The sequence below is a fragment of the Brachyhypopomus gauderio genome, chromosome 11 (assembly GCF_052324685.1).
Source record: "Brachyhypopomus gauderio isolate BG-103 chromosome 11, BGAUD_0.2, whole genome shotgun sequence".
Taxonomy (NCBI): Eukaryota; Metazoa; Chordata; class Actinopteri; order Gymnotiformes; family Hypopomidae; genus Brachyhypopomus; species Brachyhypopomus gauderio.
Genome location: NC_135221.1, coordinates 12,565,314 through 12,587,027, shown reverse-complemented (window position 1 = coordinate 12,587,027; position 21,714 = coordinate 12,565,314). Strand labels below are relative to the sequence as shown.

Sequence of the window (21,714 nt, the reverse complement as noted above, 5' to 3'; positions counted from 1 at the left end):
ACACTATTTAGAACCTGAATGACTGTAATTTAGCTACGACGAGCTCGTTGGCTTGCCAGTTAAGGAGGCTAAACGTTACGTCCATTATCCAACTGAAAATGTATTTGGTTTCAGGTGACAGACGGCTCTGACAGTCATTGTTTTCTCTGTTAAGACAGAAATTGCATGAGGTGGCAATGTTTTTTGGACAAGTGTTGCTGAACCCGACGTTTTTGTTCACTAGTTTCGTCGCCCCTCACAGGGCATGTGTAACGCCACATCACTTCAGTTAATGCAGTATTGGAACACGACCCTTAGTGATGGCAGAAGTGGCGAGGGGAAGTGGGCGAAGATATGTTTAAATAGATAATAAAAAAAATGGAACACGGGTCTTTTTTACAGTACCACACTAGTACTACTTTCTAACCGTGAGTGAATGAGTTACAGTCTTTGTTTTGCCTCAAACAAGAATACAACTAAAGGCAAAAATCGCAACTAGATGAAAACCATATTTTAATTAAAGCAATAATCACTTGTTGGTCAACCTGTAAATAAAATACTTCACAATTAATAGTAGGTTAACCAAGACTAAGCTTTGCCTTTGCAATTACTTAATTTATTTGAGTTTGTAAACATCAGTCACATCATGTAATGATTTCAATGTAAATATCATTTTCAGTTTCCAGCCATAAGTTTACTACTAGCTAACAGATACCTGTTTGTACTCTGATATATTAACCCAAGCTAGCTTTAACTGGGTCCATCCTGAGAGTCCTGCAAACTTATCTCATGCTTTATTTGCAAACACACACACACACACACACACACACACACACACACACACACACACACACACACACACACACACACACACACACACACACACACACACACACACACACACACACACACACACACACACACTCCTGACGGTACTAAATGGTGGGCCATCTTCATTCAAATTTAGGCTTAATTGCTCTGCATGCTGCAGTTCCACAAATTTTAGATGCTTTGAATTATTTTTACAGTATTATTTAAGTAGTGTAAGTTCCTGTACACAATACCCTAGATTGTCTTTTCAGAGAAATCTGGATATATTAGTGCTGGTTACTATAACCACATAGATAAAATGTTCATGAAATATGACACTTTTGTTTGATGTAATAGAACATAAATACAGAAAGCCTCATTAACCAGACTGCAGAAAAATTCCCATAGGGACATAAATATTTCTATATGTATATATTATCAATATACAAAAATATATACATTAAAATAGTTACTTTCTAAAAAGGTCTAATCTTTATATTACATAAAAAGTATTTGTTTTAGAACACATGACATCTCTCTGATATGTCCATTGGTCCATATTTTGCTCACTGTGGAGATGGAAGGAGTCTATATGTTATGTATACATAACACATAGTTCATCCTTAAAGGTCAACATGAACTATCAAAAAAATGATAACAAACCCCCCAAACAAAAAAGAACACTGAAGCCCCTTGCTCAGGGTGGGGTCATGAAATGCCCACAAGGCCTTAATGCCTGTCAGGAACTCTTCAGTGTGACCAGCTGGGCTTTCTCAGGTCATCACCGGAAAGAGAACAGCTTGGAGCAGAGCACTAGCACACGTGGGAGGGAGGGGACGCTACAGGGAAGGAGCGGGCCGAGGGTCCAGACCTGTGCCTGGGAGCGGAGAGGATGAAGTGGCAGGAGAATCAGGAATGCTGGTGAGCAGGAGACTGAGGAAAGGAGAGCAGGTCGCAGTGATCAGGGACGCCACACGCTGCTTCATGACTCACCGCTTCTGCCCTTTGTGCAGTTTTGGTGTTCTCACATCTCAGAATATGTTACAGAGCATACTGTTGGTATAACAGGCTTTTATAGAATGCTATTTTCTGTAAACCACTATCACACACACACACACACACACACACACACACACACACACACACACACACACACACACACACACACACACACACACACACACACACACACACACACTAAGGCAGAAGCTTTTGAACTTGGACAAGGATCACATGATTATTATACAGTATCTTAAATCCTTCCATCAGCTGTATTCTTTCAGGCTTGGAGGTCGTTTTGGTCAAAGATGACGTGTGTGGCAAAATAAATGCCAACTGCACCAAAAATGGCAGAAGAGGCGATGTAGGCAGTGACAGACTCCGTGAACTGCACGATCATGCCCATGAAGAGTGTGGGGAAGACCTGAGAGAGCAGGAAGGTGCTGTCCAAAATGGCAAAATCCAAACCCACCCCCCGTTTGTCATAATTGTCTGCTCCCAAACTAGGGACTGTACCATTCTGACTGTGCTGAGAGGGGTAATGTTCCGGCCTGTGCTGACTATAGCAGGTGTGGCCATTGGTGTGTCCGCTTTTGTGGCTTAGGTCACCCAGGTCATCGTCTAAGGTGAGACACACGGCCTCTTGGGCAACATTTGCCGCCTTCCTGTGAATCTCTTTGGTTTTGCTGGTTTGCATGTACACCTGTGGGAAGTGACAAATAATACTTGTTTCCCTGTTTTTTCAATGTAGTGCAAAACTTGTACACACAGAAACTCAGATGTTAATTTTTGTGGTGATTCTGTTCCAAACATCACATGCATTGCATTGTTCTTTCTGAATGTTACAACAGGCAATTAAACTCATTGGGTCATTATCAATTTCTTAGGTGTATTCAGATGCTCTGACACTCAGAATATGGAAACCGCAGGTAAATCAAATCGATCATGGGGGACCTCGTGTGTGCAAATCTCCTGACCTCTTTGTCTTTGTGGTAGTGGCAGGTGAGCGTGTACGGCAGCGTCTGCAGGACGGCGTAAGCGAACCCCGTGAGGGCAGACATGGCTGTGACCAGCAGCACGCTCTTGGACAGGCAGATGACCAGTGCAGAGGCGGTGAAGGACACCATGCTGCTCACGTAGACCCTCCTAGAGCCGAACATACGCACCAGCTTGCTGAGGATCAGCGAGAAGACCGTGGAGGTGGCGCACTGTAAGAACAAGCCCAGACTGCCCATGCGGATACCTGCAGGAGAGATGATAGGAACGCCATCGGAAATCACACCCATGGGCATCGGTTGTGTGGCACAGGTTAACGCACGATCTCCGTTATAGTGGAAACACATCTAGGTCTTAGGATTAGACACATCTCCAACGAGTCGTTAAATTAGGGAAAATAAGACGTGGTGCCTGCTGAGATTACAGCTTCCTCTCCCTCTTTCACAATAAGAAGGCTCTTCAGTGAGGATTTATTACTAGCACTGAAACTTAGTCTATGATAAAGCTCCACTTATCTCCAGGAAACCAGCTTCAGAAGTCCAGAAGAAACCATTTCAAAGGCAAGGAGAGCTCAGTCTGCTTGCTCTGACCACATCAAGACATTACAGACAGAGCTAACTCTTACTCATGTTTACCAGTGTACATGTTTGCAAAAGCCCCAATTTCTCTTTTCAGACACTCAAGGAACTTTCCCCATAGAGCTGGAGTTCAGTCTTTAAACACAGGGCAGCACAAGGCCACATATTCTGTAAGCAGGCAAAAAGCTCATACAGTCGAACAGCAGGGCTCAAAAATAACCCTCATATATAATGACCGAGGTTTGCAATTGCTGTTGATAGGTTACACTCACAGACCTCATTTAGATGCTCTTGGGTCTGTACAGAGTGTGTTGTACTGCTGTACTGGAGACGGATATGGTGGGCTGCTAGGATGTGGTGTTAGCCGGTCTGGATGGGACGAAGTTTTCTTTAGGGTGTGTCTCACTGGTTATTCGAAGCGTAGGAAGGAGTTGGGCTAGCACTTCCAGCTGCGTGTCTGTTGAGGCACTGAACAAACACTGACCAAGGTGAACCAAAGTTCATACTGGCTAGGATACAGGGAGGAAGCTGCACCAGCTCTGGGAAACAGCTCGTTAGTGGAGAAAATGATTACTTGTGGTGGCAGTAGACATGGACTAGGCTCCTTCTGACGGGAAACAGACGGTCAAGGGAGGCCACGGGTAGTGAAAGTTGATTTGAAGAGCAGGACAGTCCCATTTACAGATGCAGACAAATGGTCTAGTTCTGCTTCAACTTCAACTTCCGCTTCTTTCATTTACCTACAAGTGTACACTCCACTACTAGTGTACACTGCATTTTAGTTCACTACAGGGAATGCTGTTCAGAAACAGAGCTGAACCCACTGTAGGATATTTGCTACAAAGATGTGGTTTTGGGGTCAAAAATGAATATGTTTAATATGTTTTGAAAAGCATGGAATATATAATTTATTGTCTTCTTCTAAAACGTCTTTCTTCTGCATCTGTTTTCACTGAACTACTATCAGTGTTTCTGTACAGCTTACAATGTAATTTCTCTCTTATCATAACTGTGCCAAAGTGATTTTGTGCGTAGTTATGCTGTTTTAGGGGGTGAGTGTTTATTTTATGCTCATTTCCTCTTTCTCACTCAATTTCTTTCTCTCAAGCTCTTATGTTATCTGACATAAGGGAAATTTTAAAGGGGTTTAAACAACAACAAATCTGCTAGGATCACTGCACAGTTCATTACAGCTAAGCCATAACAAGGCCTTTCATTACATAGGCTGGCAGGATTAAATGAAGGTTAAACAATTAAAAACACCTCTAAAAAGTCTCTTATCTTCAGGAATGTAGGCGATCTCACCTTCGTCGTACTGTTGTCTGGGTGGAGTGCCAGGGGCGGCACTGGGAACCCCTTCATACAGCCCCTCGCCCACAAAGTCCGTGTAGAAGAGCATGAAGGACATGACGGCCATCCAGCTGCAGAGCTGAGACACGCACAGCTGCCGCATGACCCGTGGCACGTGGCAGTAGCTCCGGTAGATGGCCGGGCTCATGGACCAGCAGCTCCTCAGAAGGCACAGCAGCGGGCCGGCCCTCAGGAGGCGGAGCTTGCACCGGACCACGTGGCAGCAGGCGCGGGGGCCGCATGGCCCGCCCTCCGCCGGCTGGATCTCGGGTGCGGGCGGTCCACGTGGCGCCTCCTCCTCCGACATCCTCATGGTGACCAGCACGCTGACGACGAAGATGACGATGAGGAGGGCGAAGAGACACTCGGCCTGGCCGCCCAGGTAGAAGGCGAGGAGGCCCCCGCTCCAGTCCAGTGCAGGCAGCAGGTAGCCCACGCATCCGCCCAGGCTCACCATGAAGGAGAAGATGGCGAAAGCCTGGGCGCAGTCGTCCCGCTCGTGGTACAGGTCGGACAGCAGCGCCTCAAGCGGCGTGAAGCACACTTGCCCGCAGAAGTCCAGCAGACCCACGCCCACGATGAGCAGGCCCACCTGCAGGGCTCGGCTGGGGTCGCCGGGGCCCCAGCTGAGGTGGGCAGCCAGCACGTCAGCGTGGGGGATGATGAGGAGGGCCAGCAGCACGCCCAGTGACAGCAGCCAGATGAAGGGTCTGCGGCGGCCGTAGCTGCTGGTGCAGCGGTCGCTCGCCGAGCCGATCAGGGGGATGAAGAGGAGGCCGAGGACGGGGCCGATACCTGCACACATGGGCACGAGGACGAGGATGAAGGGCGCTCGTACCACCACTGTATCTTACAGCCACACACACACGACCTTGTGCCATAATGATTTCACTACGGCACCATCGGTCTCAATAAGTCTACGTGGAAACAGCCTGTAACGGGCCTGTTGAACAAACTCCAAACCTACACCACCACTACCCCACCCTTTCCCTCCTGCTCTCTCTCCCTCCCTCTCTCTCTCTGTCTCTCTCCCTCTCACTCCCTCCCCCTCTCTCTCGACAGGCTTTCTAATTAAAGAAGATGACTAAGAATGCTCGCTGGGCTGGATTTTCATTTGATTCATGTCCAGATTCTCAGGGGCTATTTCTATCCGGAGCGGCGGGTGATGAGTTGAGGAGATGTTCAAGAACATATTAAGTTCACTAGAAGCTATCGGCATAAATACTGCATGGTCCAGAACACAGACTGCCTCTGTAGGCCAAAATGTAATCAAAGATATGAACACAAAAAGTAATAATAAAACCCGTTTCATGTCATGTCAAAACATTTCTCTGCGATGGTACTAAAACCAAGGTCAATAGTGTTGTGTGGTTGTGGGTCATACAAAAAAAAATTAGCACATACAGCCCAAAACGTCACGTTCCTGTGGGTTCTTTATTTTCAAAGGGCATTTAGGGGAGGTGGGGTTGGTTTGGAATAACATACGTAAAACAATTCAAGACTGTCCCTGTGAATTTAAGGCACTGAAGCAGGTCTTGACAAAGCAAGTGTTATTCCCGCGGAGGGATATCTCTGTGCGAGCAGTGGAACCAGATAGCCGAGGGAACTATCTGGCCTTGGAGAAAATTATCAAAGGGCAGTTGTCAATGAGGAGTGTAAGATAACATGGGGAGGGTCACCTCTTTACCAGAGATAGTTTAAAATGTTCAAGGTTTATGGACATTTAACTACCTCCTACACAGGATGAAACATAATGGTCCTATTTTGACTGGCTGATGTCAAATTCAGTATGTTTCACATCCCACAAAGGGCCAACAGGACTAGTGCACAGCTCTGATGTAAAACAAATGTAAAAAACACAGAGATTGTTAACCTAAGGCACACACAACCACAAGGCAAAGGGAGCACCTCATCAACTGCTCCAACAATACCTGTGTCTCAGGTGTAGCAGCTCTCTGACTGGCTGCCAGCATCGAGCTCCTGGCTCGGTACTTAGGGAACCACGTTTTCACAGCATTTTATCCTCTTCCTGACATTTCCTTTTCAATGGATCTCAATGAGCTAATTTATGTCTTGCCACCAATACCATGCGCGTGAAAAGACGCACAAATGGTTAACCCTGCCATAGGTGTTAACACACACACACACACACACACACACACACACACACACACACACACACACACACACACACACACACACACACACACACACACACACACATTGTTGCTGCAGTAATGCCTTCAGTAAGGTGTTTGCTAAATCTGCACAAAACCACAGAGGGTGGTGTGGACCATTATGCTGCTCAGAAAGACACCAGCTGTGAGACACTGACAATTACTTTCTCAAGTCACACCAATGCAGAATAAAGGAGCTCCAATCACAAAACGTCCTTACTAAACACTTTGAGCTGCTGACCAATGAGAAACAATTCCAGCAAAGTCTCTGCAATTGTATGAGGAAAAATGTAAATCTTGCTAACCTCATTTACAAACCCCATTTTATGCTTTTAAACAATGCTTGTGGTGCTTGGTTTTGGATACCATGCATATTCTTTGGGGAAAAAGGTTGTTTTGAATACTTTGGCCACTGTGTGATTAGGAAAAACACAACACTTGCCAGGATAGACAGACCTACACACAAAGCTCATTTCTCTTTTCTCTGCAACCATGGAAGAGAGTATAACTCGCTATCGCTCACTGAACTAACTAATACCAGCACACAGGCTAACAAAAAATCTTCCGGATCATCTAGGAAATGCTCAACTGTGGAATGCTTCAGACACGTTTCATTTCATCAAGAAATAACCCACTGGCACTCTAATAACTAACATAAGGTTTCAAAAAGATTCTGAAATAGAGAAGCAACTTAATTAATCTGGAAAATGTAGGTGACCAACATATTCCGCATGCATCAACACTAAGAAAAGGAACGTGCTGTGTGTTTAGTCCAGCCACTGTGAACTTACACAGATGGACACACCTGCTGGCCTTCAGAGCCGAGATTTCCTTCCTGTGTCCCATGCCTTTCAATTAACACCTAATTACCACCTGTGCAGAGCAGCAAGTAATACAGCCAGTAATTAAGATAATGATCCCCAATATAGAACTGAGTCTTGGATGGGAAAGAGGCCATGAATGTACTGAACATAAATGAACCATAACCCAGCCAAAGTCTTGTGACACACACTGGCCCTCACAGGTTATCTCTTCTTCTTCTTAACTCGTATCTTGTTTCAGATCTCTAGATTCTTGAGTGGTGATAGCTGAGAGGGGCAGAGTGTGAAAACCAGGTCAGCAGCGTGATTAACAGAAGGTACAAACTCCATGCAGGACATTTTAGCGAACGACCCCATAAAACTGTACCTCCTGAAGGCCTCCGTTAATGCAGTGTCCAAAAACATTCCTGATCAGAGACTTAAAGGGGAAGTTCTAACTAAAAAGTACATGGATTAGTTAGTATGCATTAGCGCTATTAGCGCTATTATCTGTCCAGAGAGCAAAGCTGAGGTGTGTGCATGAGGCCTTACCCAGCACCATGGTCATGTACTTCTCCTCCACGCCAGCCTCCAGCAGCAGGGGCGGCACGTATGTGATCCCAGCTGCCACACAGATCTCCAGGCCACATGTCAGCAGGTTGAGTAGCACCAGACGGCACTGGGACCTCCATCCAGGCATACTTCCACGGGGGAGGGGTTGCCTTCCACCTGAGTGGGGGTGTGAGGTGTAGGGGCTTGGTGAAGGTGGGAAGGGGGGGCTCTAATCAGCCTGCGTGGTGCCTGGGAGTGAGGAGAGTGTGCAGGGGGGAGTGAGCAGAGTGTGTAGGGGGGAGTGAGGGAGGTGGGGGTTGCTGGTGTGCTGATGCTGCATGCTCAGACCCATCAGGCAATCCATCGTGGCTTCAGCGTTCTGGACCTTGAGGAAACAAGAGACACAGCAAGCAGCGTTTGGCTAGTGAGATCACAAAGCAGCCCGCCTCAAACAGACAGATGGGGAGGGAGAGATGGAGACTCTCCAATGGTGACTCATTCGTGTGCCACAGCCCACTCGGGCTTTTCTTGCTGCTTTCCAGGAAGCCTGAGCATCTCGGAAAGACGCAGGTGACAGAGGAGGCTGGACACGTTTCTCAGGGGCTTTCTGGTCCCCCACTCCTCCCTGCCCAGGCCCCAGATGGGCTGTCCTGCCCTCTGTGGGCTCTCTGCCTCCCCATGCCCCAGCACAAACTGTTCTCAGGCCAGCTTAGACCGGCCCGTGTGCAGAGCTCCCTCTGTAAGTCCTGCTGCGTCTAATCAGCAGCCACTGGTTGTGAAAAATCTTTCCTGATGAGTCAAGTTTCTTAGCACTTGCCAAATCTTGTGAGGAAGTTCTACACAAAGCAAAAATATCATGTACAAATCATTTTCTCTTTTGTACAGAGAGATGGAACAATATTGAGTAGCTTAAATCAATGCTTTGAGCGACATGTCATACACACAAAACACACGGAATATTATTAATAGATCCAGTGTGCTAATTTTTGTTGACATTTCCTGGTATTAGAATGAACTTGTCATTAGTTATACAAGTCCTCAAAAATGTGAGAAACCTTGAGCAAACCCTAAAACATGAGCAACCTGACCTTTGACATGTTTTTATAAAGCAGCAGGTCCCCATCCAGTTCTCAGGGATTTCTCACACACTCCACAGTTTGGATCTTTTTAGTTTGCCAACACCTGAGTCAGATGATTAGTGTTTCATACCAAGGTCATTAGCCAGTGCTCTGGTAGCTGCAACAGTAGAAATACGAAAGTCTGTATGAGAGTCCTTTAGGGCTTAGAAATCTTAATAATAGACAAATAACAGATGGCTGATATACAGATATACTCATCTCCTCAATATTAATCTTTTTTAGTCCTGTCAAGCTAGTTTACAGCTTCAAATCTCAAACAGCTACGTCTTTTGCCAATAATAACTGATGTTTACCTCAACACCTTATATACATATGACCATAGACTGGGTAGGCACGTCTATAAACAGTGCATCTCAAACGTGGTGCCCAACCAAACAGCACAATCCAAACACCACCACCCACTTTAAAGCCTGCTGGGCATGCCATGTCAATCAGTGAAAGGCATCTCTCTCATCCTGATGCCCGATGCCTTCCCAACCGTTACTCAACACTTTCCAACACTTTGCAACAAATTAAACAATCAAGCAGCACTACACAAAACAGAAACAGGAATGATAGAAATTTTAAAAAGCGTTTTCCGATGACCTACTGCCGTTCGGACTCAGTACTCTGCACATGTGTTTAGATCAGCCCTTCTCCAGCCCCAACTGGCGGTAGACGATCATGTGATCCAAACACTCTTCAATCAGCATGAGGTGCTGAAACCCATTCTCCTGGTTCAGGTCTGTGCTCTGGTCCATAACTGTGTCTCTAATTCCCTTTGGCTCCTGAGCCCTCTTGCGTGCTGCTTACTGCACCATCTGAGCCGGATGGAAGTGAGAGAACACTGAGCAAACATCGTCTTCCAGAAGGGAAGAAAAAAAAGGTTAAAAAAAACGACCAGGTGCTAAATTCATATTTGGTGTGAAATTCCTCCATGAGTACGGCCTCCATCTGCTCTTGTAAGGAGACAGAATGTGCGATGTTCGTTAAGAAGTCTTAGAGACTTTATGCGACTGCAGCCTTGGAGAGGAGTGATGTCAGGGAATTAATTGCTGTACCTGAGAACAGTTCAAGAAGAGCACAAGGAAATTCAACAAGCCGGAATTCAACTAGTCTCCCCTGACAGTTTGGTTAAGTTAAACAGTCACAGTGAACCCAGCTCTACATCTCTTTCCATGAGAACTCTACACCATAACATGTTTCAACATAACCTAATATGTGAACGTCAGATAATATTCTATCTGCTCTCACAGGCCTGACAACAGAATCTCACCTCTAGATGAAGATGAATTACCACAAGGAGAACTAGCAAGGTTTCTAGTGGCTGAAATAAGGGACTTTTTGAGAACTTGGGGTGTTAATGATCTCATCCACTGGGCCACTATTGAAGTGTCTCAAAACAAAACCAAACAACACAATATGCAATGCACAAAGCAGACCCCCCCCCCCCCCCTTACAGAGCTCCTCAAACAGGAGCCAGTGGGAGGCCAGCCTCACTGGGACAGCACAGCTATTTCACACTGAAATCCCATTGGAACAAACCCATTGAATGGACCCGGCCAGGGGATCCAGACTGGTCCCACACTGCTCGGTCACCACTTTGCTGCCCCAACACTCAGGCAACCACCCAACTCACAACACCCTCTCTCCCCTCTCTGCATGCCTTTCTCCAAAGTCAGCCCCCCCCCTCTGTTAGGCTTTGTAAGGGGGGCTCTTAGAAAAGACCGCCCAAGCCTGCAACCGGTCATTTCCCTTGGCTTCATCTGCTTTTGGTGGTAATGATTTTACAAATGAGCTAAACGTGAGATAATCTCCCCACACTCCAGTCTGTGCTGCCACAACGAGCCTATTTCAACCCATCATGTAATTACCGATCCCTGTGTGAGCTGAATAAGGTACAAAAATGCATGTACAAAAAGGCCCCAGGAGAGAAATTCAGTACAGGATTCAGACCCTTGGAGGGCTTCTTCATTGCATCCCATTATCATAAGAGGGGCTTCCCTTCCATCAAATATAATTCAGTGGTGAATTATAGTCAAGATATGTTTTTACCCATAAGGCACACAAAATGTTGAATCCCAGTTGGGGTGAGAGGCGTTGGGTGGTTTGACCAACTCTGAATTCCACATTAGGTAAATCCCACATGCAGTCTGTTAATCTGGCATGCCTGGTGTATAAGTGTTATGAATTATCCCATGCAAAGCTAGAGGCCAATCTCTCGGGATGCATGAATGAAACACACTTCCACTGCAGAATGGTGTCCTCAGGCCAGCCACAGGTCCTGTGGTTCCAGAACGATCCACCGCTGTTCAATACGCTCTGAAGACTTGTCTTTCTTTTGGTCTTGCACAGGAGTCTTTGGTGTGACGGCAGAGGCAGTTGCGTGGGGTCAGGAGAGAGGACAGAGCAGGATTCTATTGACACCACTGCCCCCTTCCCCCACAAATCCACATTTCTAGACCTATTCAACTTCCCTGCCACCTCTACCACAACCCAGTTAAGCTTTAATGGCTGTGAAGGGTATTATCAGCATACAAAACAGGCTTTGTGTACATTGAGTCTGTGTTAGTAATCTGATATACTGAGGAATCAAGCCCTTTCAATTAAGGTATTGTTAACACCGAGGGCGTGTAGAAACATTTAAATGGCTGTAGAGGCTGGGATGGTAAAGGACAGGTTAGTTCCAATGTGACATCATAACCACAAGTAAGAGTCAAGACATGTGGACATCCATCCAGAACCTCCAATGGAGTGTCATGTGGTACAGTGATTCAAGAGCAATGGATGACACAACTAAGCCAGAGAAAAACCTCCTGCTTCAATTCAAACACTACTAGTTTTGATTGCAGCTGGCTCGAAGGCCACAAAAATGTCTGGACTTGGTCATTTGGGTGGTTGAAAAGACCTGCAACAGAATTTCTTTATGAGTGTGTCCACTTTATCTGCAAGATGAAAATAAGTGATGTGTCTTTGAAAGACACAGCATGTTCCCCATGAAAGTATGAGAAGGCAGCAAAACAACATGCCCAGGCAACGCTACCATCTAGAAATAAAGGCAAAGAAACTACATACTAAGCAACACACACACACACACACACACACACACACACACACACACACACACACACACACACACACACACACACACACACACACATATACATACATCTATTATATACATATGTTTGTGTGTGTGTCCACAGTGACATGCTTAAACAACTGAAAGTCCTGATCTATTCTGGAGGTTCTGATCTATTCTGTAGAAGTGATAGTCACTAACTTAGGTCACATGACCACATCATGCTACAGCACTGTTAACCTGGTCATAGTCTGTTAATATCACATTTGACATCAACTTTTGTTGCCACTCGTGATAAATCTCACCTCAAACAAAGGCAGCACTTTGACGTTAGGCTTGCACACACCGTAAAGCAATAGATTGAATATTGGTATGGATAGGTGTGGAAATATCACGGTATGCACAATTTAATTCTAAGGATCACTTTGTAACAGCAATGCATGAAATGGTGAAAAACTCTCCAAAATCAAACAAAAACTGATCAAACAAATTAGTGTCCCTCCAGCGTGAAGCTGAGAATCTCCTTTAGTCCTTTACCATGGCAGTTCCACCTCTAACACTAACCACCCAACTAGTACAGTTTAATGAGCTTCCCACAGAGCCTCCTACTGCATCCTACTCTGGCCTTAAATCAGAGGGGCTTTCCCTTCCCAGACCGCTCAGGTGCGGCAACCCGATTCCCAGGGCCGCTCAGACCCAAGGCCTTTCTGAACTCCCGGGAGATGTGCGCTCGATTCTACTACGGACATTCGATACGGAGAGACACTTATGAGGTCAAAAGAGGGAGAATCGAAGGCCACCACCGATCGAGGGGGTGGGGAATGAGAGAACAGGACCAACCTCTCCCACAGTTCATCTGCCTGAAGAGCATGTATGTGCCTATATGAGATAAAAGGGCTTATCACATTGGACATCTGTCTGGTGATGGGGGGTTGGGGGTGGCAGGACTGTCTACATCACCCCAGTTCTATTCTACTTTCACGCAAATGCAGATTTGTAGCATGTGAATCTCAGTTCTGAGCCGTCGTGCATAATCAAAACGAGACTATTAGCATGTGCTTGATATGAAAGTGAACAGTGACTACAGCATGCACCTTCCACTAGCTCCTCTCATGCCTAAAGTGAACGTTGACCTGCAGTCACACTGGACCAGCAGTGCTGGACTTGGGTGAGACGCACACAGCTACCATGCAGCTCTGTTAACAGACACATCCACTGACCGCCATCCCCCTCAATCCCTTTCCACATCACACACACACAGGTTTCTCAGCTGTCTGTCATAATGTGTGATAGAACAAAGTAAATGAAAAGAGGAAAAAAAACAGATGGAGCAATCAAAAAAAGGAGTTAAGGAACATATTAAAGAGAAAGCAGACTTACCAGTTTGATTCCTAAAGTTGTTTTTCCCCCAAAACGATCAAATCCTCAATAACTTTTATATGACTTTTCCACTTCATCAAAACCTGGCAACCTGTTCTTAAGGCTAGTGCATCCTTAGTGGCTTCTTCTCTTCTTCACCAACTCCCTTTAAAACCTCATCATCCCTCCCTCTCACTCCACCAGTCTCTTCCTCTTTCCTGATCCTTCCCCCTCTCTCTCTCACCTCCAATCTCCCACTCACACTCTCTCTCTCTTCCCTTTCTCATCCTCTCTCTCCATCATCAAGTGAATAGCAACCTCTTCAAACAGAACACAAATCCTTTCCACAGTAATGGAACAGGAAACCAAACTGTCTGACTTCTCTTCACCCTAGCACACATTAGTCAAACTGCCCTGACTGTATCAACCCATCAGTCTAAACGAAGCATAAACTCCTATCAGTCCCACTGTAGGAGTGCACTAACCCTCCTTCTGCCCCCTGCACAGCTCATCTCATCTATGCTCCCTGAGACCAACTCCCCCTCTCCAGATTCTGGAAAACGTTAAGCACCTATCAGAACAGTTTTTTCACTCCAAGCCTGAAGCCAAAATCCACACATGCAGGTCCTGCACAACGTCTGACTAACAGTTTTCTCAGAAACACATGCAGACACAAACGCACACACACACCATCTCTACACCGACCCCAAATTCCATACCCTCCCCATATTTTTATTTTATAACAGAACAGAAGAAGTGACGTGGCTGGCCAGAAAAAGATCAGAGCACACCGCCCCCTCAAAAAAAGAGTCTCCTGTTCCAGCAGGCCACAGTTGAAGCAACAACCTCACCACTGCTGGCTACACCACTCCTCCCCATCTCTGTAACCGCGCTATGCTCAGGTGAACTCCTAACCCCTTACTGAGTCAAAGAATTAATTAACTTTTTTATTATTATTTTTTAAGGAAGGCCAGGCGTTCATCCTCAAGTCAAGTTACAATTTAACGGTTCGACAATTTTGGTGGTTTCCAAGTTTTCAGAAACACCATCTGTGACCATAAAAATTTCAATCTGTTGAGTTGGCTGGATCATTGTGATTTTGCTTTCAGCAGTTATTATCACACAGCGCATCCAAACCCAAAGCAAAGAATAAAAGAGATTAGGCATATGCTTCATCACCAAAGAACGTCTCTCCTTCAGCGCTCTACTGTGTACCATGAACTAATCAGTAGGAGTAGAGTGCATACAGCAGAGAACGTTCTCTCCTTCTGTGAACTATGAACCAAAAGCAATGAAGGTGAAGTGATGTTGGCAATGTTGTGTAGTAGCCCAAGGAAAAGACCCACAATAACCGAAGTGTGCACCTCAGGAGTTAATCAATTATTGTTTTCCTCCAGCAAACTAAAGTTGTTTGTAATGTTGTAATGTAATGTTGTTAATCTGCTGTTAGTTTAGGGCCAGAACTTCTCATTCCTACTGAATTGCTTCAACAATAAACAATGAACATAAACACTGATTGTTTTCTTTAAATCTCTTCAGTTATAGCAAAGTTTTCATTGAATGGGTTCACATAAGCCCATTGTACAACTGTTGAAGAAAGTGAAGATTAACCTTACATTCCCTAGACATAGCATGGGTATGATATGGCTAGCCACATCAGCCCACCCAGCTAAATCCAAGAGAAACATAATGACAATGCTTCTGGTTTTAACTTCAGGGTCAACCTGAAAGTTTACTATAATTAACATCAACATCCGGTCTGTGTTGCTTTTAACAGGAGCTGACTTTAGCTGAGGAAAGCCTGGTGGCCAGCTGTGACTCTGAAGTGAGACCGGAGCTGTGAAGGCCACAGGCTGTACATCTGCCCCAGAACAGACGCTGGGGCTGCAACAGCTGCTTAGAGTGCCCTGGGCAATTATCACCTCATTCCAAGCTTCAGGGAAGGCAAAACAAACCTTTCTACTATAATGTGTTCCTCTAATAACACAAAACAGTCATAGTTTCAACATAATAACAAATACATGAATGAAATGCATTTTACTGGAGAGCTAGGTTCAAGATGAGAACGCTCGAGTCACACGATACACCCAGCCCAGACAAGCAGAGGTGATTTCCACACATGTGGGAAGGAGATGTTCTGAATCCACTTGGTGCCTCACACACCACATAGTTTAACACATCTACTGTATCAGTTGTGGTAAAAACATACCAGTACCACAGGCTATCACTCGGTGGAAAAGCGATAAAAAAATGTAGCCTTGGTTACATATGTGAGTGGAAGTAGGAGGTGATGAACAAGGACTGAGCCATCCAATGCCAAGCTGCCATTCAGCTGTTCTGGCATGGAAAATTCCGTCATGAGGAAAATGACGACTTGGAAATAATCAGGTAAGATCATCGACTTGCCCGCCTCCCCCACCTCACACACTGACCACCGTAATTTTGATGTCATCAGGCCTTGCCATTCAATGGTAGCATGTCAGAGAAGAGAATTTGATAAGTGAGGACTTCCTAAGGCAATATAATTGTACATTTTGTTGGACACACACACACACACACACACACACACACACACACACACACACACACACACACACACACACACACACACACCACATTCACCAATTCCAAATGGCTTTTTCAACACTTGATGCAGTTGTGTAAGGGTTCTGCAGAGCAAGAAAGGACTGAAAGTCATGGTTACATCATACACCTTGGTATGTAACAGTCTAAATACAGCTGTGGGGATGTGTGTGTACACCTTTCCAAATCTTAATGCCGTGACCCACAGACTGAATCAACACTCCAGACTGAGCTCATCCACTTTGTACATGAAACACTTCCAACAGGACAAGAGCAGAGCTGAATCTGCCCTCACAGCACCCAGTCGTGTTGCCTTAAATCAGAGACTTGATCCTTTCACTGGGTTCTGGGCTTCTCAGATATCAAAGGTCCTCCACTGCCCTCATATAATGCACTTACATCCCTTTCAGCTTGTGACATGAAAGCGAATCCCACACTCCCCCTCAGATCTCGCACTGTGACATGCTCTGTGTGCTGCTTGAAAGGACAGTCAATCGTAAACTTTCATTTCAGATCATGCTCTTTTTTCCTGAGCTCATCTCGCGCTTCTGGCACATTCAGAAAGTGTTTACTCAGCCAAGCATCAGTGTTTACTTAAAAGGATTTTCTCCCATGCTTTCACCAGTGACGAGGATCTTTGTGTCTGTTTTAAACCATATGGCTCCATCTCCCTGGGAAAGTGACTCAAGCCGAGTGAGGTTTATCCTCGCCGTTAGCCGCATCACATGCCATCCGGCTGCAACAACGGTCGTTTTGAACATTCGTTCCTAGAGGTGGGCAGAGTAGCCAAAAACTGTACTGAAGGCAAAGTACTGTTAATATAATAGTTACTGAGGCAGAAGTAAATTTCATCACATAAAGTACTAGTTAAGGGAAAGTAAGAAAGTATTTAGTAAAAAGTAGTAGTAGGATATTTCATTTGGATCTCTTTGAATAACACCTGGCAACCAAATGTTTCTTTCTTTTCTTGTCTGACAAATTACAAGTGGACCTTATAGTACTTTTTATTCTGAATTAGATTAAATGCATGCTGTAATTACACTTATAAGTGTGTTTTGGCCTCAGGAACTTTCCTCCTCAGTGTCCAGCAGTAGTCTGCCAACACAGAGGGTCCATGGCACCCATTTTCCCTATTATACATGATGTAATGCAAGTATACTGGAACATTAAAAACAGAAAAAGCTAACGCTAGAGATTGGGTGATGGAGAAATTCTTCAAAAAATGTGAATTCAGAATGCAAAACTACTAAGAAACAGATGATTTATGTTGTTTGTTTTGCATTAAACAAAATATTTAAACAGTGTAAACAAACTATAACTGCAAAACCACAGCATGATTTATGCAGCACATAGAAATCCCAAACCAGTGTGACTAAAACATAATTTCTCTTCAAATAACTTGCAGTAAAACTTGACTCTACGTAATAAAATAAAATACTCCGCTCTCCGCGCAACTTCAAGAGGAGTAATGTCTCCTCGCTTTAATTAATTTAATACCACATTAATAACGTGATGCGGTTGTAAAGATGACTTGGGCGTTGCGAATCATAATGGTGAGGGGAAATGCGGTCCTATTTTTTCTTGATTGAATAAAACCCAAAAGAAGCTTTGGCAGGGTCAGTATTGCGCCAATAGCAAGATATGGGATTAGTTAATGAGCCGCCTATGCTATGTGTTGCGGCTACACGAGATTTTTGACAGTGGCTGGATAGTGCGGACATGAATGCGGCAAGTATCACAGTGGATCTGGCGATCAGCATAATCTGAGTGAAGCGGCTGGATCTCCCGACTGAGGGAACTTGGTATGTCTTCATTCCCGCCGAAATTGACGCACTCATTTTGTCTAGTGCGCGAGATCGGGATCGCTCGCGGTCACATCCACCTACTTCCCGTTATCGAGTTAGCTTACTGACGCAAGCGAAAATTTTCTATGGCCAAAAAAGTTAGTAAATTCAATGGAGTAAATGTAGCACGCCACTGCCCTCCTCCACATGGAAGCATTTCTCTCTAAGAGTGGATTCGAATTGCGATGATTACTCCTGCTCATATGGGCCTCAACGAAAACACCAAATGGCCAGAGCGGGTCATGTTCTTAAATTATGCCCTGGCTTAAAGCACAGCCTTTAACAAACGATATTTGGAAAGCAACCATAATAACAGTACACCCATTAACGTATGCATTTCAGCAATAATTATTGGGCTGGCACTTGCTGTGTACATTTTCACAGGTGCTGAAGAGAAGGTGGAATTAATGTAGGTTATCATTACTACATAATTACACCTCCAATACCCCCACACATGGTTTCTTTGCAAATGGTGGTTAAATAACGCAGAGTCTCAGGTATCAGTAAAGAGCAGCCAAAAACAGGAAGTGATGCACTGTGTTTCAAGCACTGTTAACGTGGGAGCAAGACACAAACAGTCGGAGCAGTCGCTGTGAAATATGGCAAACGAGAACTCCCCTGAGCTAGCCTCGGTGCTAGTTCTAGTGTTAGCCTACAGCTGTCCTGTAGAGCTAAGGGTGGGCGGGGACATCAGAGCCCTGAGTGGGAGGGGCAATCGATCCAAAAGGGATCTGAAGTTTGAAAGGGCTTGCCACTAGATTTTTCAATGGAAGCAAATAGCAGCCGGTCTGTTACAGTATTTGTCTTGCATTCTGTAGGGTGGTTCTTTGACACTTTTAAAGATGTTGTTAATGGATATTCTCTGTTGAGAGGCCTGTATAAAACATCATAACAAATCTGCATGCAGGAACCCAGTCCTAGGGATCAGTCTCTTAAAACTCGAATCCAACATATGACTAAAGCTAACTATAACATATAGAACTGTGTTGTTATATACTTTACGCAAAACAACATGTACATTCAAAACTGTATTGGTAAAATACTTAATCTACTGTGTCACACCATTTAAGAGCTCTGAGATAGTATGGAATGAATGATCAAACACTGTAGAATGTGGAGATCATCCAAAACAACTCATTCCAAAGCCAACACGTGGCCACTCCGACTCTGCACATCCTTGTTCACCTGTAACCCACAGTGTCATGGACACCACACAGACTCTGAACCAGAGGCCTTGGCAGGGTTACAGAATGCCTTTGTGTTTCCAAGACACTTCAAGTCCCAGTAAGGAAGATAAGCAGAGCAGAGGAAGGCCCATCGTCAGTCTGTTGGTGTGTCTGCTTCACGTCTGCCGAGTCTGTTCACTTCTTCTCGAGTGGATGTGTAGGGGTTTTATTTGCAGAAGACAGAAATAAAGGTGGAATGCGTTAAGAGAGTTGTTCTCACATGCTACAAGCAATCTCATTCTCTTGAGATTAGGGCCTGGAGGGGGACAGACTTCACACCGAGGGCGTTTAGCAGATGATTTTATCCATAGTGATTTACAAATTTATCAGACTTAACGTGAGAAGTCGAGCTAGAATGGACCTCAGCAGTAAGGAGCGGGAGGTCAATGCGTTCTGTTTATATGTCTGCATATTCCACTTCACAGCCTGCAACATGCAGACAAATGCTGTACATTTGATGATCTGTTTAATGTGATCCAGATTTGCCCTCTTAATGAGATTTCATGTATTCAGGGTTCATGGCAGTAAAAAAAAAATCGATATGCTTGGGTCCCTTGCCTCAGATGAAAGTGATCAATTTCGTCTCAGTTTACATACTTTAATGATGAATACACAGTCTGAAGAGAGCAGAGAGACAATGTGATAGTGTGATTGAGGAGAGAGAAAAGGCCACAGAAATAATATTTGATTCGTTCTCTTTTGTATGTTTGTTTTGGAAGTCTAACTCATTTACTTATGACTTTAATAAGTCATTAAAACACTTATTCCTTATCTTTAGAAAGCAACGGAAACCCTCAGATTTATACAGGCGCCCTTAAAAAGAAATCGCAGTTATGTTGGAGAAACATTTTAGAGTAAGTAGTAATGCATGTGTGTCTACACTTCCCCATAAATACTGCCTAATGACTCATAATAATTGTCCTTGAGAATGGAAATGGCGCTAATATAAACACCTCAAGTAGGTTCATTAGTATAAACCAATGAATTGTTTAAAGACCGAAAACTCACTACCACGTGACGTTTTCATGAAATTTTCATTACAGATGTTCTTCTCTCAATCCAGTGCCACCCCAGTCTCACATTTCACGACAAAGAGAGAATCGATCAAGACAATACATGAGGTTAGGAAGAACAACAACAACACCAAAAAACTCCAAATAAATCTTTCAGAAGACCCTAATACTTACGTCACCTCCCCCTAACACATGTGTCAACATAGCGGTGGTCCCGCCAGCAGCGCCAAATGTTTACGGCGCAGATAAAGACTTAAATAGGAATAACACTAATCATTAGTCATCAATCAGTATGAAATGGTTTGCCAACCAGTAAAGGAAACGAAGACTGATTAAAACATTAACTTTTTATAACTTCGGGCTATATGTTGCATGAGGTCAAGTTTCACAAGTTTAATGGCTCCCAAAACTACTTGTTTGTTGCATAGCGCACATAAATAACATTCCCGTGGAACCACTGTAACATCACGTCACTCACCTTGCCATCTCCTATATATAAACTATCTTTTAGTTTACAGCATCAGCATTAAGCGGAGAAACGATGTCGGGTTTACTTACGAGATCGAACGTAAACGACAAGCGCGCGATGTAAGGAGCGGAAGTTATTTCTGATACGTCACAATGAATAAGTTTTACGTTACTTACTCATTCTTAAGCCATCGCGTGGTCTGGGCAACATTGCGTCCGAGGGAATCGTAAAATGAAACCGTTCGGGACTACACAAATTGCGAGCAATGGCGAGTCCTCCTACTTTCTAATGTTGCTCTCGCGTGTGTGCTCCACGGAGCAAATTATTGGCTTTTCCCGAAGCTCCGTCTGCCGTTGCCCAACTTGTGGGAAGGACTTTGGTGTGACGTGATAAGATTACCGGGAGAAGGACGCGAATCACTGGATGTGCCGAAATTACTCAAATTAAACGAATATTTCAAGCAGCTTTCTTGACAAAAACTTTTTTTCCCCATTTTCATTTATATCCTGAAACGCTAGACGTCTGTTTGGCAGCTATGTGCTGATGCTAAATTTGTAACTGTCTTTTTTTTACTTTCCAACATGGTAGGCCTGTATAAAAACAGTAATTAACTGAATGCCTAGACGAAAATGGTATTATATAATTACGTAATGACATGTAAACGCTCACTTGTGTCAACATGTTATATTTAGATTTAGAAATGTCATTGATGAATCTCCGCAGGTTTTAATGGGCATTTTCTTAGGCACTTGAAATATATGGAAACGTTTACCTGTTTA

General features: G+C 44.5%; 1 protein-coding gene across 4 annotated transcripts; it reads right to left on the bottom strand.

Annotated features, from left to right (window-relative positions):
• Nucleotides 1–585: 585 nt before the first annotated feature.
• LOC143527085 (solute carrier family 45 member 3) lies at nucleotides 586–21,298 on the bottom strand. Of its 4 annotated transcripts, none has more exons than XM_077022014.1 (5): nucleotides 21,112–21,297; nucleotides 8,242–8,626; nucleotides 4,668–5,507; nucleotides 2,766–3,031; nucleotides 589–2,491 (listed from the first exon to the last, which is right to left on the bottom strand). In XM_077022014.1, exons 2-5 carry the CDS (start codon nucleotides 8,387–8,389, stop codon nucleotides 2,069–2,071), a joined length of 1,677 nt encoding a protein of 558 aa, XP_076878129.1. In that variant the 5' UTR covers nucleotides 8,390–8,626; nucleotides 21,112–21,297; the 3' UTR covers nucleotides 589–2,068. The 4 variants fall into 4 exon arrangements, with proteins under 4 accessions (XP_076878132.1, XP_076878129.1, XP_076878130.1 ...); XM_077022015.1 differs by lacking the exon at nucleotides 21,112–21,297 and adding an exon at nucleotides 21,025–21,084; XM_077022016.1 differs by lacking the exon at nucleotides 21,112–21,297 and adding an exon at nucleotides 11,605–14,457.
• Between the last annotated feature and the right edge of the window lie 416 nt (nucleotides 21,299–21,714).